At 38.5% G+C, this 25,675-nt stretch overlaps 1 protein-coding gene across 1 annotated transcript in view; it reads right to left on the bottom strand.

The window, feature by feature from the left end:
- Window positions 1–20,448, bottom strand: part of LOC139725521 (LHFPL tetraspan subfamily member 6 protein-like) — a 46,533-nt gene extending 26,085 nt beyond the window's left edge. Inside the window, exons 1-2 of the mRNA XM_071636605.1 lie at window positions 20,384–20,448; window positions 321–841 (exon numbers count right to left, since the gene is read on the bottom strand). Coding sequence (XP_071492706.1) covers window positions 321–841; window positions 20,384–20,448 — 586 coding nt within the window. The remainder of the gene's footprint in view (window positions 1–320; window positions 842–20,383) is intronic.
- Between the last annotated feature and the right edge of the window lie 5,227 nt (window positions 20,449–25,675).

Here is a 25,675-nt window from a genome sequence, read left to right as displayed (position 1 = left end):
TCAAAACTTTTGTATGCTGTAATGACAGTTCAAACAGAAGGAATGTCTAGTTATACAGTCTAAATCGGGTTGGAGGTAATCTTTTAATCCGAGATCTCTCCAATGCTTACAAATTGCTGGTAATGGTCTCTATCTCTGCTGATAAAATATTCAATCCTAAAAATTCTAGCCTCTTGCATTTGGAGGCTGTACTCAGTGTGAGTAGAAATATGTTTCTACATTGTAACTAAGTTTAGATGATGCTCAGTATAGACATGGTTCATACAGGCTGTTGCAGCCTACAGGTAAAATGCAGAATTGAAATATACATTTCGGCTTACCTGCAAAAAATTGAATTATTCCACACACTTTGCCCACTTTCCTTGTGACGAGATCCCGCATACAGCAGGCGAGTAATGACGTCAGTCCGACAAACATGGCCGCGATGCAACCCACCCCGATCACGATGGTGCAAATCTTCCACGTCAGTGTGGGAATGTCGGCAAACGTGGTGTAGTGGCCACAGTCGACCACGTAGCTGCCCGGCGAGGTGGGGTAGTTGCAGCGGCGGAAGACACCAAAGTGGACGGGCAGGGTGGCGTTGAGCATGTGGCCGCGCATCCAGTAGGGCATGAAGAGACCGATGGAGGACGCCATCGTTGCCAGGATGGATACGATGGACCAGAGGATGCCCACGGCCGTCAGCCCGAACGAGATGGTCATGGTGGTCTGGCTGGTGCAGGTAGCGATGCGGTCCCGGCTAGCCAGGCCAGTGTTGCTTCCCGTCCCACCTGTTCCACAGCGGTGGCTGGATGTGAGACTAGTGGCAGAGCGCTTGATGTACGTCCCTGGCTCCAGCGACCTGTATCAGATAAAAATTTAAAAAGTATCATCGGTTTACGCCTCTTTCTTTAGATTGTTAAAGAGATGATTTGATGGCTACATTCTTTTTTTTTTTTCATGATGACAAGATTCAAATGCCTGGAACAGACATGAGGAGTCCATATATCATAAAAGCTGAATAACAGATGTATTCTGTTTTATTATCATTATTATTATTATTTATTCGGCTTTTAATCACAAATATCATATTACATTTTTCGAAATCAGAACATACACTGGAGTGGTAAGGGTGCACCAGGTTGGGCAGCCCGGGTCTGGAAAGAGCCAACTAAATGACTTGGGCCCTCAGGCCATCCTCCCCAACCCACCTGGTGCACCCAAAACAGTAAGTTTACAATATTTAAAAAATACAAATTTCATTAAGAGGCATACATAAAAAAAAAACAAAAACAAAAACAAAAACAAAACAACTGTTTCTTTGTAAGTGTCAATTCAAGATATGTGTAACTACCAATCTTTCTTATTCCATTCAAATATCAGAGGTCATTTTCTACATTAAAAAAAAAAACTAAGAAAAAAAATACATGCATTTAATTAGAAGGGCACAAACACACACACATACACACCCACCCATGTGCAAACACACACAGAAAATATACTTCAATACATTATCTAACATTACATGAGACAATGATGAAACATTTTCACACCAGAAAAAAAATATTTTGTATACCTTAAAGGCTGCGTAGTCGACAATAAAAAAAAAATGGAAAAATAAGTGAGAAGTATTTAGATGTCTTGTAATGAATCTGAGCTGTTCCTAATAACAACATCTAATGAGGTAGTTCCCACAATGCAGCATTTATCCGTATTATGATATAATCAACTTTTCTGAGAATTTCTGAGAAAACTCTGGAGGGTAGCTTCATAAATTGCATATAGCAGGATATACAATACAGCTTTCTTTCTCATTGACAGACCTGTCCAAGAGTAGAGTAATTCAAAATATGATGTGTGTATGCTTCACCTCAACCCCCCCCCCCTCCCCACAGCTCCCTCGATGGCAGCTTGCTGTATATCAAAGAGAATGCAACAAGCAGAACACTAGTTCTTATACCCCCCCCCCCCCTGTTTACCAGAGTTGATGGATGATAGTTCACGCTACATGTGCAGGCAGTCCATGTGTGAAAATTCAGACATAAATACATTATAGATTATCATTTCTTGGTATTGGGATAGACCAAGAGAACAACCACAAGACGGCAAGAAATAAAAAAATATGTTGTTCAGAATTTGTTGACCTTCTCACGTTACCCCTCTTACAGTGTCTTGATCATCCTCCAGACGTAAATGGAAGCAACTCAAGATGTCTGTATTAGCATCTCCAAACACATCCCACTCGGCATCTCTCCCCCCCCCCCCCCCTTACCACACTCTCCTCCTCCTCCTTTTCCTCCTCTTCCTCTCCTCCTCCTCCTCCTCCTCCTCCTCCTCTCCTCTCCTCCTCCTCTTCCTCTTCCTCCTCCTCCTCTTCCTCCTCCTCCTCTCCTCTCCCACCTCATCATCCTCGTACTCCTCCTCCTCTCCCTCCTCCTCCTCAATCCTCCTCTTCTTCTCTCTCCTCCTCTTTCTTCTTCATTTTTTTCTTCTTCTTTTCTATCTTCAAAGAGCTATGCAACCTATCACAAAGATAAACTTGACTTTATGTGTGCTTGTTTTGAGGTGGAATGTGTATGTCTTACTCAGGACTCTTGTCATCTCTCTCTCTCTCTCTCTCTCTCTCTCTCTCTCTCTCTCTCCAGGAGGAGGGGAATTAAACAGATGCATAACTTTACACTTTTAATTGCATCTACGGGTCAGCGAGCAGATATTAACCAATTAACCAGATTCCCTGATAAGGGGGTAAATGAAAGTGATTATTCAAATCCTACCCAATTACAGTGAGTGCTGCATTAACGGGTACCCCAACATGCTAACTGCACAACTAAGGGAGATGTGAGGTGCTAAATAAGATATTTCACAAAGACACTCAGAACAGGACGGGGAGAAAAAAATCCAAACTCTGATTGCAATTATATGTATGGATTACAGTAATTACAGCTTCTACAAGCCACAATGTGGACACAGGGTGTGATTTATAATCCTAATTATGCATTGCCCAATTCACGCGTGGTGTATTACAACCCAATAACAATACTGCACCCTTTTTCCCCTCATCTTTTGACAATATTTCCCCCCCCCCCCCCCGAATCAATTCACAACGTTTCACATCTGTGGTTAGACTCCCCATCAAGTCCGCCACCGAGAAATGATTGCTGATGCCTCAAACCCAACGAACAGGAAATGCCCACCCCCTCACTGTTTAGAGAACACCCCGCGCGACTTCCATCGATTCTTTCACACCTCGACATGCCTGGCTAACACATGGCGTTTATGAACTCTTGCTTTTAAAGGTAATTCGGCAGATAATCTTGGTTTTGGACACCATATAGATTTATGTAATTTGACTAAAAAGGAGAAAGAGACATGTACAGTATTTCTGTTCGATTGATATCATAAAGAGTGCATCGCAAATCTTGCAATTTCCAAATGTTTGTATCAATGAACAGATGTATGACAAATATTGATTGACACAGCATTACTGTAGCTCTGAAATTCACCTCCTTGTTTTCTCATATTCTGACCATCTCTTTTGCCTTTTACTGAATGGGAAATGGGAAGACATTCATGAACATACCATCTGAACCATTTGAACTTTCTTTACATTGGCTCTCCCTCTTTCTCTTCATCTCCATTCAATCATAACTTAATTCCTCAAGCTCAGAGTTCTTTGGTCACATTAGGCGTTTTCACATCAGCCCGATGTTTCAAAATAGCGTGCTATTTTCTGACTTGGGAAATTAACCCGATCACGAAATAGCGCACTATTTGATAATGTGAATACAAATTAGCGCGCTAATTGATCGAGAAAATTTCTCGAGTCCAATTCGGGAAATTTCGGAAATAGTAGGATAATTAATGCGAACTAGCGCGCTATTTGATCATAATGTTCGGGCTGATGTGAATAGAAAATGAAATAGGGCACTAATCTGCGATCGCGAAAAATATCTCGAGCTTGGATTTTTATCGGGCTGATGTGAAAACGGCTATTTACTCAAGTAGCTGTCTTCATTTGTCCTATAAATGGTCACAACCAAATATTGAACAAACAGAAAATGTGCTATTTGATTAACAATACCATAGCATTCCATTCACATCCTACCACATTACTGTGATTACAACTGGTTTGACAATTCCAGGCCTACCAAGTTACGTATCCCCCAATCCCACTTTTGTGTGTGTGGGACTATGGTCGTCTGCCATTGGAAGACGACCCTCAACATCTCAAATCTGATCATGAAATGCCTTGAAGCTGATCTCATCTCCATCTCCCAGTGACAAGAAAGGTACCTTGCTCTTCTAAAGAAACCCGTCACAGACTCATTAAAAAAAAAAGAAGACAAAAAAAGATGGGTATCTATGACATAGATGGTTAGTCATGCAGACAAAGAATGACAGCGGGCACTGCTGTCCCCCACCTCACCTCTGCTTGGCGTTGTCTGGTAGACTTTGTGCCCTTGAGCAGCACAGGTGTACAAAAAGCCCCATCCTTGGTTTGGAATTAATTGATCCCACTCTTTATGAGTTGGACGGGACACACACGTGGTGGAATGTGTGACATCATGACATGTTCATCACAAGTACGAGATAAAATGAGTTTGTTTTTTTCTTCTCATATTCCTCTGCCAAGTTGCACTCAAGACTCATTAAAAATGAGTTTTCTAATGATAGCATTTATCATTCCAACAGTCAGTGACCCAGATATGTTTGGTATTTATTTTTGCAGTTTTAGTTTTCTAGCATGGTAACTTTTCTGTTCAATCAGATCACTCTGATGATATCGGCAATCATCAAGAGCTCACCATTCATCTTCAAGAAATAACTCAACTCAAATTTGGTTGATATGCATCAACTAGTTTTGAGCAGGTCTACGAAATATCAGGCCACACCTAAAAGAAGAAATCACATAACAAAGCTGATGTATATTTTTACACTAGTGGGCAAGTGAGATGTTGTAGTAGTTACTATAATCTTGATACCAGCAATTTGGTACTTTTCTCATTAGCTAAAAAATATGATGCCAAGACAACTTAAAACTTATATCAAAGAAAATGAAGAAATGAAGTGGAAGGTTAAAATTGATTCAGTATACCTGTCTTGATAGGATGTCTCATTTGATAAAATGCAAAAAAAAAAAAAAAAATTATCAGCGCATATGATTAGTTAATGTAGAATCTTCACTTGACAAAGGAGTATATGTCTTTAAGATAGGAGAAAGTTCTAACATTTTTTTTTAAAGGCCACCCACAAAAAGAGGAGACCAGTGTTTTATCCTAATATAAAAATTATCTTCTTCAATGGGCCTGCTGAACACTAATACAATCACATGTTCTCTTTGCATTGTCTCTGGTTATACAGAAAGGAAAGAGGAGTCTAATAATCTAAAACACTCAGATTTCTCAAATCTGTCCTGCTGTATACAATTTCCAGACACTTTTTTTTTTTCATTGATTGCAACTTGAATGCCAGCCAGGAGATGTTTTGACGATAATCAGGAATATCCAAGACATTCAAAAAATGGACCTGACAATCTGATATAAACTAGCCGCAGAGGAAATAGTCTCAGTTTTGCAGGGAGTAAATGGATACCAGATGTAATTCATATTTTTATTTTTTTCTCTCTCTCTCGTTATTAGATCATCTTTTTTTTCCTAACAAAGCTTGTTAGGCCCTCGTTCCCTAGGCTCACAGTGGAGGCCTGTTTGTGCATTGCAGGGGGCAAACCACCATCTTCAAACCATCAACCACATCAACAAGACTGCTAGTTTTGAAATGAAGCTGAGAATATGCTTCTCATTCGAACATCTCTCTCTATCTTTTCCTCAAATTGATATCCCTGTATACATATCTGCCTGTTTCTCTGTATCTTTATCTCTATCTATGCAACAGTCTACATGTGTCTAGCTATCTTTCTATCAAATATACCTCCATATTACTAGTCAATATTATCTTTCAATCCTACTGTATATCTATCACTCTTTGTATCTACAAACTTCTCTTTTTTACAGCCACCAATGACACTAGTGCATAGCAAGCCTTGTAGTAGTACAATATTGTTAAATGCTATCAAAAATATGTGTGTATGTATGTGTGCATTAATATGTGGTGTGAATAATTTTTATGAAATGGTATATGATATATACGCAAGAATGAACATTATGTACATAACACTGTGAACCTACAAATATTGTAGTAGTTGTTGACTATTATGATATTAATATGTCTATCCACCTATCCATCAATTAACTCATCCATTCTTACCTTGTCAGCCTCTCCCTCTCTAACACATTTTCCTTCTAATTTTTCTATAAAATCTAAACCTGTCTTTTTGTCTGGCTGTCTGTTTCTAAGTCTGTCTATCTGTCTATTAAACCATATCCCTGTTTCTATCTGTTTCTGCACTGCAAAAAGTCCGGTGTTAAACATGAAACACCGAGCTGGTGTTAAATTTCCGGCGCTCATTCATGGTGTTAGATTAACACCTCTGGGTGTCATTTCAAAATATAAAATTGCTTTTTGAATAGTTTCTTAGTTACCGCACTTCTTGTTAATCTTGAACTTCAACAAGACAATAAAGAATTTTCCGATAAAGTACTTGATTTTTGAAAAAATGTGTAAACACATTTACACCACAGTAACACCAGTTGGTGTGATCTCCTATTGAAGCTGGACGGGTGTTATACCATTGAAATTAACACCACCAATATCAACTCAACACCATGCGGTGTCATTATTGAATTAACTCTAGCGCAGTGTCAAAAATATCCCCAGCCACAGTGTCAAATTAACACCACGAAGTGCCAGGTGAACACTTTTTAACACCGTCACAACACATTTTCTACACCTGGGGGTGTGGTCCTCTATTGAAGCTTGATCGGTGTTAGATTTAACACCCATGGTGTTAAATCTAACACCGATGTTTTTACAGTGTGACCTTCTCTCTGAAAGCATACCTCTCTATTACATTCTTTTGACTGATTTCATTCCTCTCTGCATACAAATACACAAATATTATATCATACATGTTAATCTTTTTTTCCTCTCTTTTGTTTTTGTTTTTTATCATCAGTGTGAACTTATCCTGGAGGACACTGAAAGGGGACCGAGGAAAGAGAAAGGCTCTGATAACCTTTAACAGATAGTATGATCTATGCCAATACACTCAAACCACACTGCGCAATCCATTGCCAAACTCTTGACATTTACAACAGATCGCAGTCAGCCTATACTCTCCGTGGGCCTGGAAAATTAGCCGGGATCTTGGGCGAAAAGAAGAATTCAAGAAAGTTCAAGGAGAAAATTTTTTTCATCTTTGGTAATGGATGCAAGCACAATCAGATGAAATGGGAAGCAATTCAAGAAAAAAAAAGTGACTTCTTCTAACTTTGTCAGAGTTGAACTCGTGAAATAATGTCATGCACTAGAATTTTTGTTGACTGCAGAATATGAAAGAGAGAGAGAGAGAGCCTTATTATTATTTTTTCCATTTGGAAACTAATATCAAAGCTATATCCTATGAATGTAGAGACTTTTCCTTACTCGGTCACAACACCCCCCCCAAAAAAAACAAAAAAAAAATAAGAGAGAAGTCAGCGATAAGTCAGGACATGTGACATGTTGTACAAACACAATCGGCAACCCTCCCTACAGACTCAAATGGAATGTGAAGATGGACAACACAAGGAGGGCAATCAATCGCACATTCTTCAGATAACAAGTCATTCCTGTCATATTCTCCTAACCGCTCACATCCATCGGCACGTAAGCATCACAACAAATCGTGAACTTCGAGTGATTCTGCCCCCCTATGGTCTCGTTAAAAACTTACGTGTAGCGAAGAGGTATCCTATCCATCTTACACAAGGACCCTCGAGCAACTCCGCTGAGAGAAAAATAAATGAGCAAATCACAGTGGAGATGATTCAGGAATTAACTGTTTCACACATCCTCTTTCTTTGCACTCGACTCTTGAAATGACAGCAAATGAGGTCCTTGACAAATTATCCGACTCCCCCGCCGCTCCTTGGAAGCCAGCCACATCGATAAATGCGAATCAATAATTCATCAAAGTGGCCCTGGTTCTCACTGATGGCGGAGCTAAACAATCAATATCAACTTTTGTCACGGAAAAGCGCTGTTTGGCCTTTGAATTAACGCCTTGCCATTCATGAGCCATGGGATAGGTTCGGAGAGAGGACACGTAACATGCTCTTTCAAAATCCTCCAACACCCCCCCCCCCATGCAACAACGACAACAATAACTTTGCTATGAAACCCAACAAGGTGACTGCAGCAACAAATGTACTCATATCCGATTATGATGACAGGAGTTTAAAAAAAAATCACAACCTACATCCCTTAAAGGGACTGTACAGTACTGGTTGAGGTGAGGATTCAGGTTTATAACATTTTTGGTGAGATAATGAGAAACTTCTTATGAAATATGAAAGAGCATGTAATTTCAAGAAGGATTCAATGTTTATTTGGTGAAAATTGGCCTTGAAATGGCTGATATCCAAAAAAGGGATCCTAATAAAATGCAACAAGCCACAACTTTTATTAGGATCTCTTTGTTTTACCTTGTTTTTAGATATCTCAGTCATTTCAAAACCGATTTTCATCAAATGAACTTTTGATTCCCTTAGAATTGTATGCTCTTTCACATTTCATAGAGTGGTTTCTAAATATCTTGCAAAATGTTACAAGCTGAATCCTCACCTCAACCAATACTGTAAAGTCCCTTTAACCAAACTATACAGTTCATAAATGACAGTTGGATATATGCTATAGTCCATCATGCTCCATTTTTGTTGTTTTTATCTTTGTGATAGCTATTGGATCACATTCATTTTTTTCTCAGCTTTAAAAATCCCAATACAATTATGGGAAATGAAAAAAAAAATGCAAAGACTCTCTCTGTACTTTGATATTCACATCAAAGAAACAAAAAAAAAATGTTACCTATGATGTCATAAGATGAAATATAATTTGATCTATGCTTGACATACAATTAGTTCTCACATCACAAAGCTCTTCATAAACAAGTGTTTTTTTTATTTTTTATATATTTCAAGGTACACAAACAAGATAGCAACCAGTCCACACCTATCTTTCTACCAGAACTGTTTAAGGGGAAATCTAGTCCAAAAACAAGTTAGTCTGATAAAAAGAGTAAAATCTTACGAGTTCAACGGTAAAAATTTGACTGAAATTGGATGAAAAATAAGGAAGTCATGAAATTTTTGAAGTTTTGCTAATTTCTGCAAAACAGCTCTTGTACAGTGGGATATGAATATGCAAATGAGTGAGCTGACCATGTCATACCCTCACAATTTTCTATTGATCATGTACCCAAAAAAAATGAAGAAAATTCAATGTTTCTGTCATTGAAGTCTGAAACATGATGTTATTCCTGGTTGAATAACTTCAGAATAGTGATCAGTTATATATATAGGATTTGAGCCTCGGGCATAATTGCATTTGAATGAAAAACTGGAAATTTTAAAATTTTATGTACAAACTTCATGGCATGTTGTGAGGGGATGACATGCTCACTTTGCCATTTACATATTCATATTGACTGTTTAAGAACTGTTTCCTCAAAAATTAGCAAAATTTCAAAATGTTGTAACTTCCTTATTTTTCACCCAATTCCGATCAAAATTTTTCAGTTGAACTCGTAATATTTTATTCTTTTTTATCAGACTAACTTATATCTGGAATAGATTTCCCCTTTAAGTGCTATAATATTATTCTCTGTCATATATAAAAACTAAACTAATACAACCTTTAAACCACAGGCACCGGTTGCTCTGTGTGATCTCATCTTGGATGGAATAATGCCCAACAGGATGGAGGGAGCTGATGCAAGGAGTTTAATTTCCTAAATGAACGAAGTCTGAGAGTTTTTATTTGATAAGGTCAAGATGCAATCAACATCACTTGGCATCGGCCAAAATACTTTCAAATCCCCCACAGGCAGAGACAGCTTGTCTAGATATGCAATACACCTCAATCCACTTGATATTTGACAGGGTGGGCAAAGGAATACCAATCAAGACATGGTCTGTAAGGGCAGATGCCACCTTTAAACTGGAAGGTCATGGGTTCAAAGCCCGCTAGAGAGATTCATATCATCCCCGGCATGTGCGGAAGAGGTTTTGGAGTCATAAGTCTTCACTGCTCTTCAGGAAAGGAAAGCGCCCTGAAGACGTAGTCGACGAAATGTGCACAAATTGAGCACCATGTCTCTAGAATCATCGCTGCGAAAAGATGCGGGCCCTTCCCAAATGAGGGAGACTTCACTTTATCCCTACGCAATTCTCATACTGCGCCAGGATAATAAGCGCATGGGACGGGGAACTGTTTTGCATGCGGGCAAGACAATATGCTTAAATCTATCTGCATTAAGACCTTTATCCTCAGAGAACGGCATGAGCACCTGTGACGTCCAACTGACAAAACTAGTTGACCCATTTACTCAGAAATTCAATACAAGTGCAGTCTAACCATTCTCATACCAGAGTAAACTGCAACATGACAAGTCCAATTTTCCATAGGTAGACAGCACTGAAAGCATTTGATCTAGCATGTCTGCTAAAGGAGCTGAACGCTGAAGTAATACAGGCAGTCGCAACGGCAGAATGAAAATGCATCCAGCATGTACACAGCATCAGATGTGATGAATCCACCCCCTTGGATGAACTTGCAACATGCTCCTCAACCGCTCTTCATGCAGAAATGTGCATTACGCAAACAGGGCAAGCAATAGTCTAACCAGTACCAATGTCGATGCAAGTTGTATCATTATGCTTCCATCTACTCATGCAAACATGCTGAAGAACTGCTATAGCAAGTGGTCAAAACACAAACTGTCTTACTTAGCATTCAACAATGGTTTGAATTCTTTACGAAGAGTTGAAAGCATTTCGTTTTGACCCATTTTTACCGCAACCTTTCACCTGCCAAGTGATACAAAAGTTGGCATTCAGTCATATTATTGTGCTAAAATAAAACTACATAGTTCGCTCTCAATCTATGGCCTTCACGCTCGGGGTATAACGAGTGTGCCATCAGGTTATCAATGCATTCTTCCAGGCAGGAGCTTCATACGACTTTTCAAGGAGTGTATTTCACCCCTTGTAACATTTTTACACTCGCTGTGACAGAAAAACGCTTGTCGGATATGCTTGCCTTTTGAATTTAGCTATATGTCACACACTGCAACACTATTACCTATATACATCCAGTCCCAGAAACAACATTTATGTACTTTGATTCTGTGTATTTTTGTACATTTTGTATTTTTTGCATTTCATTGTTACTGTTTCATAAAGCAGAATAAGAATTTCTTTTATTTGACCATATGGTTGGCATATATACCATTATTGGGTGCATTTGTTGTTGATGCAGAATTATATGAAACTTCCAAATCGCCAAATCCATAACTATATTTCAACTTGGCAACACAGTCTAGAATAATGAATTTATTGTTTCCCTCTCAAATTGACTGATTTTTGTATCTTTTTATGATTTTGAGCAGAGAAATTATCCAAAGACTCAATGGTTCAAAATTGAAAATTAGACTTGTGCATTTCATCTTGAACTGCTTTTGCAAAATATGAGGTATTACATGCTAAAACTATATCACAGTATGGAAATTTTCTGGGTTTTTTTTTCTTTTCAAACCTACTGACCTAGCTATAAAGTAACATCATGCGAATACTTGAGGGAGTATGAAATCATGGGCAGAAATAATCTTTTCCACAAATCATACAAAAAGAGAAATTTTTACTGATATTTGAGGAGTGCAAGAAACGAAGCATGCAAAAGTTTTCACTTGTGCAGAATCACCCAGTTTCTTTTTCCCCTCTATGTTGATGCTCTCCTGAAAGAGGGGTGCCAACACCAAATTTTTTCCATCAAGTTTCTCATTTAGTTTTTTTTTATACACATACACTTGTGTCACTACTGATGACAACTTTCAGTAAAACACTTCTGGCAGATACCATGCATATTCATCACCAATTAGATGAAATTCAGAAACAGAAGTGCAATCGGAGATATGAAATGACAATCAATCTCCGTGTAATGATAACATTCATAACCTCACGCTGCAGGAAGCCAGATGGGAAAGTCGTCGCAGCTAATTTAGATTTAGCGAAGTCGAATCCATTCCAGCTCGGCTTAACAAGCTCTGATTGAAGAAATTCATACTCACCTCTGCATCCAATTCAAGCTCTATAATTCAATTGTGCACACCCAACACAGCGGAGGAAAGTACAGCTTTCACACACACCCTTGACAATACAACAGCATATCTACAATATTATGTACTGCACACATCTCAAGAGAACTTACCCTAAAGTTTAGACAAAATCAGAACATGGGTTTTGCACTTTCTTCCTAATCAGCTCTTCTTATTGTCTCATATGATATCTTTAAATTCCCATAGAGTTAAATCAAATGAATCCACAGTATACTTCCAAAGGTGGAAAAGCCTAATTTTGTTGCCACAGATTTCAAAACACAATAAATACAGCTTGTGAGAAAGAAAATGGTGGAAACAACAATGCCTCAAATTCTAGCATGAGAAAAAAAAAAAGCACATTACAAATGAAAGAGAGACAGATTACAGGAGAGGGAGAAAAAAACAAGAAAAAAGAAAGATAGAAAGAGAAGGGGGTGAGGAGATGGAGGAAGAGGTAGAGAGAGAGGAAGAGAGAGCCAAGCCAATCCTCCTTAAAATCCTATTCACGGATTATCTTGCGTCAATGCACCGCGCACTCACGCATAGAGCATAAACACGTATCCTCCTTGTACATTGTGCAACCGTCCAAGCGAGGGTTTTTTTTTTTCAACTCCCATTGCATGAAATCTGTTTTTTGCAGAGAGCAGAGTGCAGGCAAATGCCGCCAGACCGCAATCTCGGAGAGACAAGATTCTAAAGACAATAAGGTGTATCTGGATGAGGCATCGGCTGTAGTCTTTAGAGGTCAAATTCATATCCAAAAGACATAAGAGAAGAAGCAATGGTAACAAAGATGGTAGAAATTTGAAATGTTATTCCAAATTAAGAAAATTTGAAATAATATTTGGTTCTTGAATTTATCTTATGAATTCTTAAATACCTCAATCAAACAAGGAAATAAAGATATTCTGTTCATTTTATCACCATTGCGGCTTACTTCCTATGTCATTTAAACTTTGAGTTGATGGAAAATTCCCATGTTCCCCCTTCAGTTTCCCTACTATGTTACTATGTTTGAGAATATACAGAGAAACAAGAGAAAGAAACTTATTTCTGCTTATTTCATTCATGTCTCTCATTGTTTTTCAAATATGATTGCTTGCTTCAGTAGTGCAGAATTTCTAAAAACCTCTCTGATCTCTAAATTCCAAACTGAATCTTAAATTGGCAACATAGAAAGTTAAAGATCGCATTTCTCTCACCCCATCAAAATGACAATTTTTTGGTGAACTTCTTTTTGTCTTCTGATGCTCATTAAGAAATTATAAAAATGTTTTTTCTGATAGATTCATCCTGGTAAGACCATCACAACATTTCATCTGCCGCCAGTGCAATTATAACATCTGGATAGATTAGTCTTAATTTTCAAGTGACATGACTATAGAAGACAAGTTAGCAAGTTGAATTTTCTAGAATCGGAGCTTGACTCTCAGGCGGAACAGATACTGATGAAAGTTAAAGATCCACGAATTCTTTTTAATCGAAATGAGCCTTCTATTCATTCTTTTTTTTTTCTCAGTGATTTATTCATCTATTGATTGAATTAATCCTTTGAAAGTTTTGATAGTTTCTCCCTATGTTCAGCAAGCACTGCAGTCAATTTTCTACCTTCAAATTTCAAAATTCAACATTTATGCCCGTCTTTTCCACAAAATGTGAGTAACATGAACCAGCAATGAGCCAGTGTTCCCCTCCCCCCCCCCCAAAAAAAAAAATGCAAATGCTGTTATTCATCTTTCTTACATGCATCCATCATCTGTGCAAATTTTGGACACACTCTCCTATATATTTCCATTTATGCAGGAGAGAACATTTCTACAGTAGTTCATAATTTCATAGGTACACTAACACGTTCTTGAAATAAAACAATCTGCAAATCATGCATTGTATATCATATATATATATATATATATATATATATATATATATATATACACTACATACATACTGTATATAATCTTTACTTTTATAGCCATGGGAATTTCCTTTTCTTAAAGGACAAGTTCACCTTCATGTACATGTGGATTGAGTGAATGCAACAATATTAGTAGAACACATCAGTGAAAGTTTGAGGAAAATCCGTTTAAAAGTTATGAATTTTTAAAGTATCTGCGCAATTACTGCTGGATGAGAAGAATACTACAGTGTGTGATGTCACATGCGTATAATGATATATAATGAAAATAAAAAGAGAATTTCACAAAATCTTACTTTTTGAATAGTGTGCACATTTCTTGGACTTGTTACTGATGTATGTTAAGGATGATATTATTCCCCTTGCCTTCTGAAAGAGAGAAGTCGAGTGTTCTTTTGTTATGCGAGAAAAGTGAAAATAAGGTGAATCTTCTTTATACTTTTTTTATACCGTTGTACTCATGTGACATCACAAGCTATAGTAGTCTTCTCATCCAGCCATGACGGAGCAGAAACTTTAAAATTCATAACTTTTGAACGGATTGTCGGATTTTCCTCAAATTCTCACTGATGTGTTCTAATGATATTGCTGCATTCACTCAACCCACATGTCTATGAAGGTGAACTTGTCCTTTAAAAGCAACAGCATGTTAAATTGTAATGAGAGAGTGACAGTTAGCAAAGGAGAATATATTATATGTGAGCATATTCCATGCCTATTTGAGGAGAAACCCACTCTCATCGATTTTGTGCGACTGAGGAGGAACATAAAGCGCTCTCCTCATCTCTAATGGGTCGGCCTATTTTTAGTTAGCACCCGAGCGTCTGGTGGATATTAACGCTGCTATTTGAGACCATGTCTCTCTCAACAATGAATTCATCAGCAATTCATTCACGCCATCACCCCCTTCCCATCCCTCCCCTCATCCCCCCCCCCCCTTCCCAGTTTTCATCACGACATCCCCCGATCAGGTTGCGCACTCACGAACTCAACAAATGATTTTCGCCACACGTCTCTTCGCACATCAATGAAAAGAACCCATCTCGTCGGGGGCATGGGAAAGAAAAAAAAAAGAGAGAGAGAGAAAACACGGCCACGTGACACGTCCGCGACGATGCAGACACCCAGAAACATCTGCTGCACTTAATCCCTGTCAACTCGCGGGGGCAAAATGGCCGATGACCGAACATTGGAGGACGTGATCCGCGGGGCGTCCCAGGGTAATGAGGAGAGGGTGGAATCGGGCTCGTTTGCTGTCAGATTCAAATCAGCATCCTCGGGGACAGGTGCGAATACATCCGTGGTCACGTGAGTTGAGGGAAGACAAGCCAATGTTGTCTTGCTCAACATGCTCCCAAGGAGCCATGCTCAGGAAGGACCCTTATCTGAACTAAGGGAAACATTTTAAAGCTAAAGTGTCACTCTGGAAAACAGACAATATTTTCAAGAAAAAAATTGCTAATATTCAAACATTTATTCTTGAGATTAATATCATTATCATTGTTATTATCATTCTAAGCATTTTAATCATTGTTAATGTAACTGTTATTATTTTATCATTATCATCACCTGCCCAAAAGCCCACTACCATTTTATAATGTACTCACAGCTTGCCAGCAGTAATTTAAAAGTAGTCAATGAGATGGTGATGCCAAATTGATCACAAAAATTTCATGATTTTTTTTTCTCTTCTTTTTTCATCATTCATGCGATACTTCAACTTATCATTAGGAGTAACATTGCCAAGATATTGAGGGAACTTTAAGTGACACCTCAAACATTGTAGATATATGTGAAGATGGGCTTCATCGCATTATCAACCGACTTTTTTGATACAAAGAGATATGTTTTGACATCTTGATTTGCATGAATATTTGATATTATGTTATCATTTTATGTTATCATTTGAAATCACTGCACTTGTTTTTCTTTGTCTTTTAGTCTTGGAATTTGTATTTAATTTGTATTTGATTGAATGCGGAAGTAAATCAAATCACATCAAACAAACAAACAAACAAACAAATTTGAATCACTTGAATTTTCTAGAAATATAAACAGTCCATCTTATCTGTATAAACTTTCTCATCTCAACTGCCATGGATTCCACTGATACACTTTTCACTAGATACAAAAGTCAACTGGGTCACTGCTTCTTGCCATTTGTTTGATATATTTCATGTAATTAAACATTGCAGCATGTTTAACCAAAACTAAAGGAGGCTCATATAATCCAGCACTGATCTTCCAGGGAGTCACATCATTGTTATTACCCACACATGAATTTCAAGAGAAAAAATAAAATTCTGAAGCATTATTATCATGAAAATTTGTTTTGAAAATGTCATGACCTTGTTAAAGGCGTATGAAAAATTAGCCAGATTCTGCAAGTTACTGTGATTCAGCTCCTCTTGTTCCTTCCAGCCTCCACTGCAGAGACCTAAACGAGCCCAATTCAAGTTAAGGTGGGCAATTACAGGCGAACATCATTGTGTCTTCGTTTCTTTTCAAATGTGAAGGTCAGTGGATAAGCACTGACCATTTTGGCTGATGATGTCCCCCTTTTTACGGCCTAATGGCGCTTCAAATTGCCCTAGAATATGGACTTTTTCATCATCCCTGAGCAACAACTGTTGGTGGTACATTTCCGTATGGAAAAAACAAACAAACCACGGTTTACATTAAGGCGCTTCCTTCCACTGCTATATAGGAACATCCCCCCTCCTCAATGTTTATGAACATCTTCCCAAAGAACTACATGTAGTTGCAGATGCTATGACAATAAAATCTTGTGACATTTTCTTCCAGAGTAGGAAGAGGCATTACAGAGACAGCGAGAGAATGAGGGGGGGGGGGGGGGGGGGGGGGGGTAGTACAAGTGGGTGGGGGTAGAGATAGATGGATAGTGAATATACAGTGTATGTATCCTGTGCATTTATATAGAATGTTTGTTATAAATTACACAGAATGGCAGTCCTAATTTTATAAGAAGTCCTTGGGTTGGATATTTGCAGTTTGTTTGCTAGACAGGAAAAGAAATGATGTTTCAACCTCATAACTGTGATCAAATGTAATGGGAAAACATGTTTATTCATGGTCGCAAAAATTGTGCCAATGATGAAATGAAAGATATGTTCAAATGTAATTTGCTCGACACCAGATGTTTGATTCCTTACATAATACTATTATAAACAGCTTATTGACATCCGAGATCATCTTAATCTTCACAAAAGAATGAATCTCATCAAGTCTTACAAATCATATTAGTAATAGTGACAAATTTCTCAGCAGACAAAACATGACAATAAAATTGAAGTTTGAACTATGACACATAGTACACAAAGTTGGTAGAAAAACAATCTATACTTAATCATGAAATTCAATATGTAGGCCTATCAATTTACAGATTGACAAACTGGCTATTTTGAGGAATGATATTCCTTCACATTATGTGGCATTATACATTGCCAGTTGAGAGCAGAAAGGTATTAACTCGATCCACACAATTATGGCAAGGTGCTGGTGCCCCATTGGTTCTAAACTGACAATGTGTAAACACACCATTATGACATCAACTTGGGATGCTGTACAGCATGTCTGTGACATCAAAATGGGTCAAAAATTCGTCAGCATCTCTTGCCAATTGATATATATACAGCCCATTGATACCCATTCCTCACGATAGTGGAATACATCTATAGTAGACTCATCTGAATTCTCCTGACTCCAAACACAGGCGCTCGCCTCAACCCAACTTGGACCTCACCCGACATTCGCAACCTCCTTCGTTCTTACAACCTCATGTTACAGCCAATGTGACGCCGTGGCCCACAGATACCCGAAGTTTAGCCTGCCTACGTCATTATGTAACACACTCTACACAAGTGCAACCATGGCCTCCCCGGCTTGAGTATTGAATGTCGGCTTCCACTCGCCCCAGTGAATTTGACCTTGAGTTACCGCCACGTGGGGGTGAGGTAAATTATGTCATCAAGCGTCTCCCCTGGAAGTATCAGCCGAGGCTTAATTAATACGTACATGTCGCGCCTGCCGGGGGATGCAATCTTTTGTTACGTACACGCACAAGCATTTTCTGACAGCCATGTAAAGGACTAGTTAGATGCATGTCAGTGTTCATTGGAAGTAAATGCCATCAGCTTTTGTTGTTGTTCTATGGAGGTTTATTCCAGCAGTGTTTAACACAGAATTGAATTGAGTGATACATATTGTGGTATATGATGTAGGTAGGCCTTACTATATTTTCCTAATTCCAGTTTGCTTGTGACTGTTGGCAGTGTAATTAAAATACTATGGTATTTAAAAAGATCTTTTACCAACTTGTCCAACTGGAGATTCTGGCAAAGATCTCTTCTTGGCTTTTTTTTTTTTTTTTTTTTTTTGAGCAGGCAAGTACCTATTGATATTACTTGTCCTACACAGGGCGTTTTAGTTTCCATGGCCCACAGGGCAAGAGTGTTCATAGCACCATAAATATTTTCTCTTCCTACACAGGCAGAGTGAGACAATACTAGTGTCATTCACATGGACATAGGCTGCGTTTACCATCTTCCCCCTGTTTGAAACGGCTTTCAAAAGCCGTTTCCAAAGCCCTTTCGAAAGCTGTTTCCAAAGCCCTTTAGAAACGGCTTCCAAAATAGTTGCGTTTATCAACTCATCGCGAACACCGAAACTGGCCTTGTCATTTCGCAGCTGCAAAGGGGTCATATACTGTAACCGCAGTACAAAGCCGTTTCAAAACAGCTTTGCGTTTATCTTGCTTCAGAGGGCTTCTAGAAACAGGTTTCTGGAAACCTGTTTCGGAAACCTGTTTCTGAAAGCACAAATTTGCGGCTTTCAAAAAGGCTTTCCCAACCCCATAATCAAAACAGCTTTGCGTTTATCATCTCGTAAAAATTCCCTGACAGCCGTTTGGAAAACCTGTTTCTGCCTAGAAAAAGATTTGATAAACGCACCCTTCGTCGCAGGACATTGATAAGGATCCAAATACCAAGACTTTTTGTGCCCCTACAGATGGACAGAAATATCCCACTAGTCACCAATCATACTAGTTAGTCAATCAAATTGTACATTCCTGAATTCAACCAAAATGGTGACCATCGCCCTTGTGTTCATGCATTCTTGTGATGTGTGTTTTGACTGTTGGGATACAAAAAAAAAGTCTCAAGATTATATTCCTCCCTTGTTCACACACTTGAGGCAGTGTAAATTATTGCACTATTTCTAAAATCATCATGATAATTCTGACATATTTGCAAGATTTCTTGGAGTTGGATTGCAGTGCTGATTGTGCTATTTAGTGAGTTTTTTTATGTACACACTGGCAAAAAATCATAACATTTGGATCAATATATGTAAATCTCGAGAATCGTATCCCACCAATTTGCATGAATGTGAATCCCACTAGAGATCATTAGCAAAATTGTATGATTTCTCTTCTGCCCCTTAGCTCAACAAAAACACTGAATTGTCAACCTTTAATATCAAAATTACATTTGCAAAAATACTTCTTGACACATATCAGATTTTGTTGTTGTTGTTGTGAATGTATCATTTTGATGATAAAATATGTGCTGCTTCTTCTACAGTAGCTACATTATTCTTATTTTGACAAGGAACTGCATGATTTGTCCTTTACTATTCATGGATATTTCAACATAAATGAGTTCAATTTTCCCTTCTTGTCAGGCATCAAGTGTGAGAGCTGCCTTCAAGTACATCAAGGTTGTACAATAGTAATTATAATCTTATTCCAGTGATTCATATTTTGAAAAAGCCCTCTTACTGTCACACACACACACACACACACACACACACACACACACACAGACACACAGACACACACACATATGAATGTTCTGCATCTAAAATGCCATATAGATTCAAATTTGTTTAATAGACATCAAAACGCCTTTGAATGTTTGTACAGATAAATAGAGCTAGATAAATGCCGTTTCATCATCATCATCATCATAACATTAAGACTTTTTTTTTGAAGTAATAATGACTGGATTAGATGACACTAACCTTATTCTCTCAAAGATTTGGAAGAAGGAAGAATTATCTACTTTTAGTAACAAGACGCTCTAATATCTCCATCTCCAAATATCCCGGCATCTGTTTCAATCCAAACAGGAGTGAATGTAACCATTGTACCACGGCAGGGGGATTGTTAACAATATCTAAAGACTAGCGATATGTTTGTTCAGTAAACAACTCACCGCATTGATATCGGATACCCCGGCCCTCGCCCGATGCTGTTGTACGTGTAGCGGGTGGTGTACATGCTGATAGACAAACGGTGTAAAATATCCGCAGTGATAGCAGTCAGAAAACGTTCAGTGTGGGGCTTGATCACAAGACAAAACTAGGCTCCTGCTTGGGGGCCTTGTATTTGGGTCCATCAAGGTTTTTCACATAATGCAATGTGCGAGTCTCGGGGGACAGACCAGTTTGCATCAAGTTCAATGGATCAAAGGGTGCTTATTCCTGTCCTGCGCGCAAATGAGAACGGTTGTCAAAATCCATCTGTCAGACCACTAATCCCCACAGGTGTCTCCCAGTGTTCGGAGAAAACATCTGAATTCAGCCTTCAAACAAACATGCCTGCATTATTATGTGGTGGCAGAAGAATATTCGGATGAATAGGAGGCAACAAGCTACACTGTACAAGATCCAATCAACAGCATACCACCAACAATGTTCAATATACCTCCTCACCTTCAAGACCACCAAATTTGGACACCGAACTAAAACCGTCCCTGGTATCAACAGACGATCTCCTTTAGCATTAATGTGCACCTTCTCCACTGGTTGTCGGGTCCTGGTGGCTACAGATAACTACAAATGGACACAATATGAACCTGTGGCACTTGCCACTCCTCCTGAAATGACTTCACCCTCTGGCTCACGGATGCATACTGTCCCAATTGGAACTTACATCGGTAGCCGCACACCTCAAACCAACAAATTACACATCAACTCCGGTGATTACTCGTTGATTAAGCTGTGGATTTGGAAAGGGTGGTAGTGGCTGGTTGGTAAACACAGCTCATCAACTGAATGAGTATGAGCAGGGACACACTTAATGAAAATCACTACACCACATACACACACAGACACACACACACAATATACCGAATGTGTCCACTGGAACAGTAGAACCAATAATTGCCAAGTTCAGAAAGATGTCACGTTCAATGATTACGGAGAGAACAGAGATGACATTTACTGAAAGGCACGCTGGGGAGATTGACTAGTCATCTGTCACGCCCTGGTGATAGTGGTGCAGTTGCATGAATGCACGGTGACAATGGAAAATTTATTACTACCAAGCTGTTATTGGTAACAATGACAAATAAGTGAAAATAAGAATGCGGAACCCCCTACGAAAAGATAAGCACTACAAAGGGAACGACAAATTGCTTTCTGACTGAATTCGTAAATGTTATTCCTTCAGTCATAAAAAAATGAGACCGAAAAAACAACAAACTATACATTTGATGGTATTTAAAGATTTTGATTATCAAATATGAGGGTGCCAACAATAACAAAGGATGACAAAAGTGATGAAGATGATACTGATTATAGAGAACATAAGTGGTATCACAGTGGCGGTGAAATTGATAAAAGATATGGAGGCAATAAGGGAGGGAGACTGAGCTCTGAATAGCAGGTGATGATGATTGACATTCAGGATTGATGGTAATGTTAACTGTAGTACCATGACTGCATGATAAGGAGGAGGAGGGTGTGGTGATTTTAGTGATGGTGATGAGTGATGAAAATAATGAAGAGAAATTTAGATAAAATGCTTGAGAGATTCATGAAAAATCACACAAATGCTGTATTGAAGAGGATGATTATGAAATCAATAATGATGATGATGATGATGTTAATAATGGAAGTGGTATCGCTAAAAAAAAAGACGAATAACTATAGTGAGATAATGAGGGTCATGATGACGATGATGATGATGATGACAATGATGATGATGATGATGATAGTGATGATGAATGTGATGATGAAGGTGATGGTGATGGTGATGGTGATGGTGATGGTGATGGTGATGGTGATGGTGATGGTGATGGTGATGGTGATGGTGATGGTGATGGTGATGGTGATGGTGATGGTGATGGTGATGGTGATGGTGATGGTGATGGTGATGGTGATGGTGATGGTGATGGTGATGGTGATGGTGATGGTGATGGTGATGGTGATGGTGATGGTGATGGTGATGGTGATGGTGATGGTGATGGTGATGGTGATGGTGATGGTGATGGTGCTGACAATGATTATGATAGTGATGATGAGGGTGATGATGATGGTAATGATGATGGTGATGATGAAGGTGATGATGATGGTAATGCTGATGGTGATGATGAGGATAATCATGATAATGATGGTGATGATTATGAAAATGTTCAGTAAAGACAGTAGAAAAGCAGTCAACAGTTTATTACATGGTAACAATGAAGCTAATCACAACACCTGAAAGTAATTTGGTGATAAGGCATTGAACACAGAAGATGAGAATGGTAATAGTCACAGAGGAGACGATTGGAATAGGGTGAGGAGGATGATTATAGAGCCTAGTTTCTCCACCATAAACTTCTTTTATAAAGCTTATTGTAAATACTGCAACAGGAGAACATCAGTTGAAGAGGAGCCAAACGCTCCTGGAGTGGAAATATAAGACGAGTGACATTCTCCTAACCCTGCACGGCAAACTGGGGAGAAGTCAAACTCCCGAGTGTTTTCTCACAAACATTGTGAGTTGTGTGAGCAAACATCGCGCCTTGTCTTGCTGGCACGGAAGAGAAATAGCTCAGACCTCAAAATCATCAGTGCGGTATTCTCCATATCTAGCCACACATGGGGCAAATTACAGAAATAATATAAGTGTGATTCAGCTTGCTACACACCTAAAATTATCACTGAAAGCATATTTGACAAATGATAAGACTTCTAATCAATTACAATGTAATAATGAGTGAGACACCTGATTGAAAATATAGGCAAATTCACATTTCTTGTAAAAAGCAACTGGGAACTACTTCACTGCTAATAACTAATGCAGGATACCAATGGATATTTTTTTAAGTTAGAGCAAGGAGTACTTCCTTGGTTAGAGATATTTGGTCTGTATGTTATGTTAGATTTCTGTGAGTCAGTCTTTAAGAATCTACATCATTGCCAGTCTAGTTTTCAATTTCATTTTGATTTTTTGTTTATTCTCCGACATTAAATGCTGTGCAAACGTCTCCACCTCATCCATACTTTATTACCAGCTCATCGGTAAAGTGCTTTAACCCAATGTTTAGGAAAATATCACAAATATCTCCTCTTGAAATTCCAACTTCACAGCTAACAGGGAAAAGTCAGTTGTCCCCTTTCATGCCCCCCCCCCAAAAAAAAAAAAGATGCAACCAACCTCTAAAAAAAAAAATACAGACACACAAAACAAACACACTGGATTAAGGTATTGTATGTTTTGATACCTCTATGTGTCATTGTAGTCTATTAAAACATTACCTTTTAAACAGAGAGCAAACTTTTCCCATACAATTTCCTCATTTTATATGCACACAAAATGATCTTCCTTTGCATCCATGTCAGCAGCCATTTTTTTTTCCTAACCTTGAAATCTGGGCCTAAAGACTGTGGGGTTGGTGTTAATTGTGACACACTCTTTATAAGACGTGTCATACTGTCATATTCATAGCCAAATCTCAACACCAATAAGGTTTAACCAATAGTCTGTACTTACAGACCCCTTTCTATCTTTTATGTAAAAATCACAGGACTTTATGTTCTCAAGTTTAAACGCAGTTTATCCTGTCATGTAGCAATTAGGATGTCATTTATTACTGGCAGTGAAACACTAGAAATGTCAAAGAACTTCTCACTTTGGAGGCTCAATACTTACCTAAGAAATGAATAAAAATGGCTATCAACTGAATTTTGTTTCAATGCACTGAACAATTTTACAAATGAAATGCAGAATGCTGGGCAAATGCAACATCCTACAGCATCATACTATTGACTGTAATTCTAGAAAGATAATGGAAAATGTACATTAGTGCACATCCTCAGCACTGAGTAGCTGCATTTATAGGATGGGTATCTCCGAGTTCAAAAGTTAGATGCACCAAGATTAAAGAATATGTGCATCAAATAAAGATGCCAACATGAGTTACTTCAATAAAACTTAGACTAGATAGATCATCCATCTTTTTGATCCACAATGCATGGTAATTTGTGAGGCCTTCCTTTGAGACCAAAATCTACATAGAATTGTAGATACAATTCCCAAACCTGTTGCATTCTCAAAATATAATGCAGATCATCAGTCGAGCTTCCAAAATTTTTCATTTCAGCAATCTAAGACACAACTTGGTTCTGGGCAAGAAAGGGTTTTGTATCTTGGCATACAACAAACAAACAAACAAGAGTAACATACTCAACTGGAGACACATGGTGCTAGAAAAAATAAAATCCCTGTCTTTGAATAATGAATAATGCCAACAAATGTCAAATTCATTCTGGTGATGTGACTTGAATGCAGGTCTGCATTTCAGAGACTAACGCCTACCCTGCCACTCACACAACTGGAGTCTGGCCCTGGTAGCTGGGAGGAGAGGGTCTGCGTCTCCCAATCTCATTTCCATGCCGATCGATGATTTCCACAAGGCGGGATGAAACTGGAAGTCACACAAAGAAAGGGACAGCATCTATCGACCTATATTCGGTGGGGCATACGAGAACACTTCACTGCCCCTGCCGAGCCAGCCGAGGTATAGTAGAGCGCACAGGGCCAGTTAGGGTTGAGCGTGAACCCATTGATGTGATAACCGAAAGAAAGATCACAATCTTTCCAAGCTGCCAGCCAAAAACTCTAAATGCCCACACAGTCATAGCTGCTGCCTCCGAGTCCTAGCCTGAGGCAAGTAAAATCCACCACGAGGAAAAAGTAAGATTTGCCATGAGGCAAATAAAATGCAATTTCGCTTCATAAAATTGGAATTGGGTAACCATTATATACGCTCGAATGCTCTATGCCCATCCGAAGTAAAAAAACAAACAAACAAACAAAAACCCTATAAAACCATACATGGCCTGAAGATTGAACTGAAAGGAAAACAAGCAATTTATACATCTTTTAAATAAACAGTAGGCCTAAAATAAAGGAACTGCTGATACAGCATTAAAAAACATGGGTCATTATTTGCTCTGCTAGGGTACCTAACATTTTTATTTTCTCAACTATATGTGTATTTGTGTGAGCATTCGTTGTAGACCATGGTGTGAGTTACTGTATACGCTATAATTTTCGCGTACATAAATTTTCGCGAATTGCCGCTGTCACACATTTTGGGGGACCAGAGAAAATATGAAGTGGCAAAGAAAGTGTGAATTTTCAACTTACTAGCAATTAAGAATGATACTAGTTATACACTGCATGAAAAAACTTACCAAACTCTGCGAACTAATAAGTTAGAATTCAATATATA

This window comes from Diadema antillarum, unplaced genomic scaffold, assembly GCF_040938485.1.
Source record: "Diadema antillarum isolate AM-2024a unplaced genomic scaffold, OU_Dant_1.0 seq00000049_RagTag, whole genome shotgun sequence".
Classification (NCBI taxonomy): domain Eukaryota; kingdom Metazoa; phylum Echinodermata; class Echinoidea; order Diadematoida; family Diadematidae; genus Diadema; species Diadema antillarum.
The sequence above is the reverse complement of the archived record's forward strand: the minus strand, read 5'-3'. Positions and strand labels throughout refer to the sequence as shown.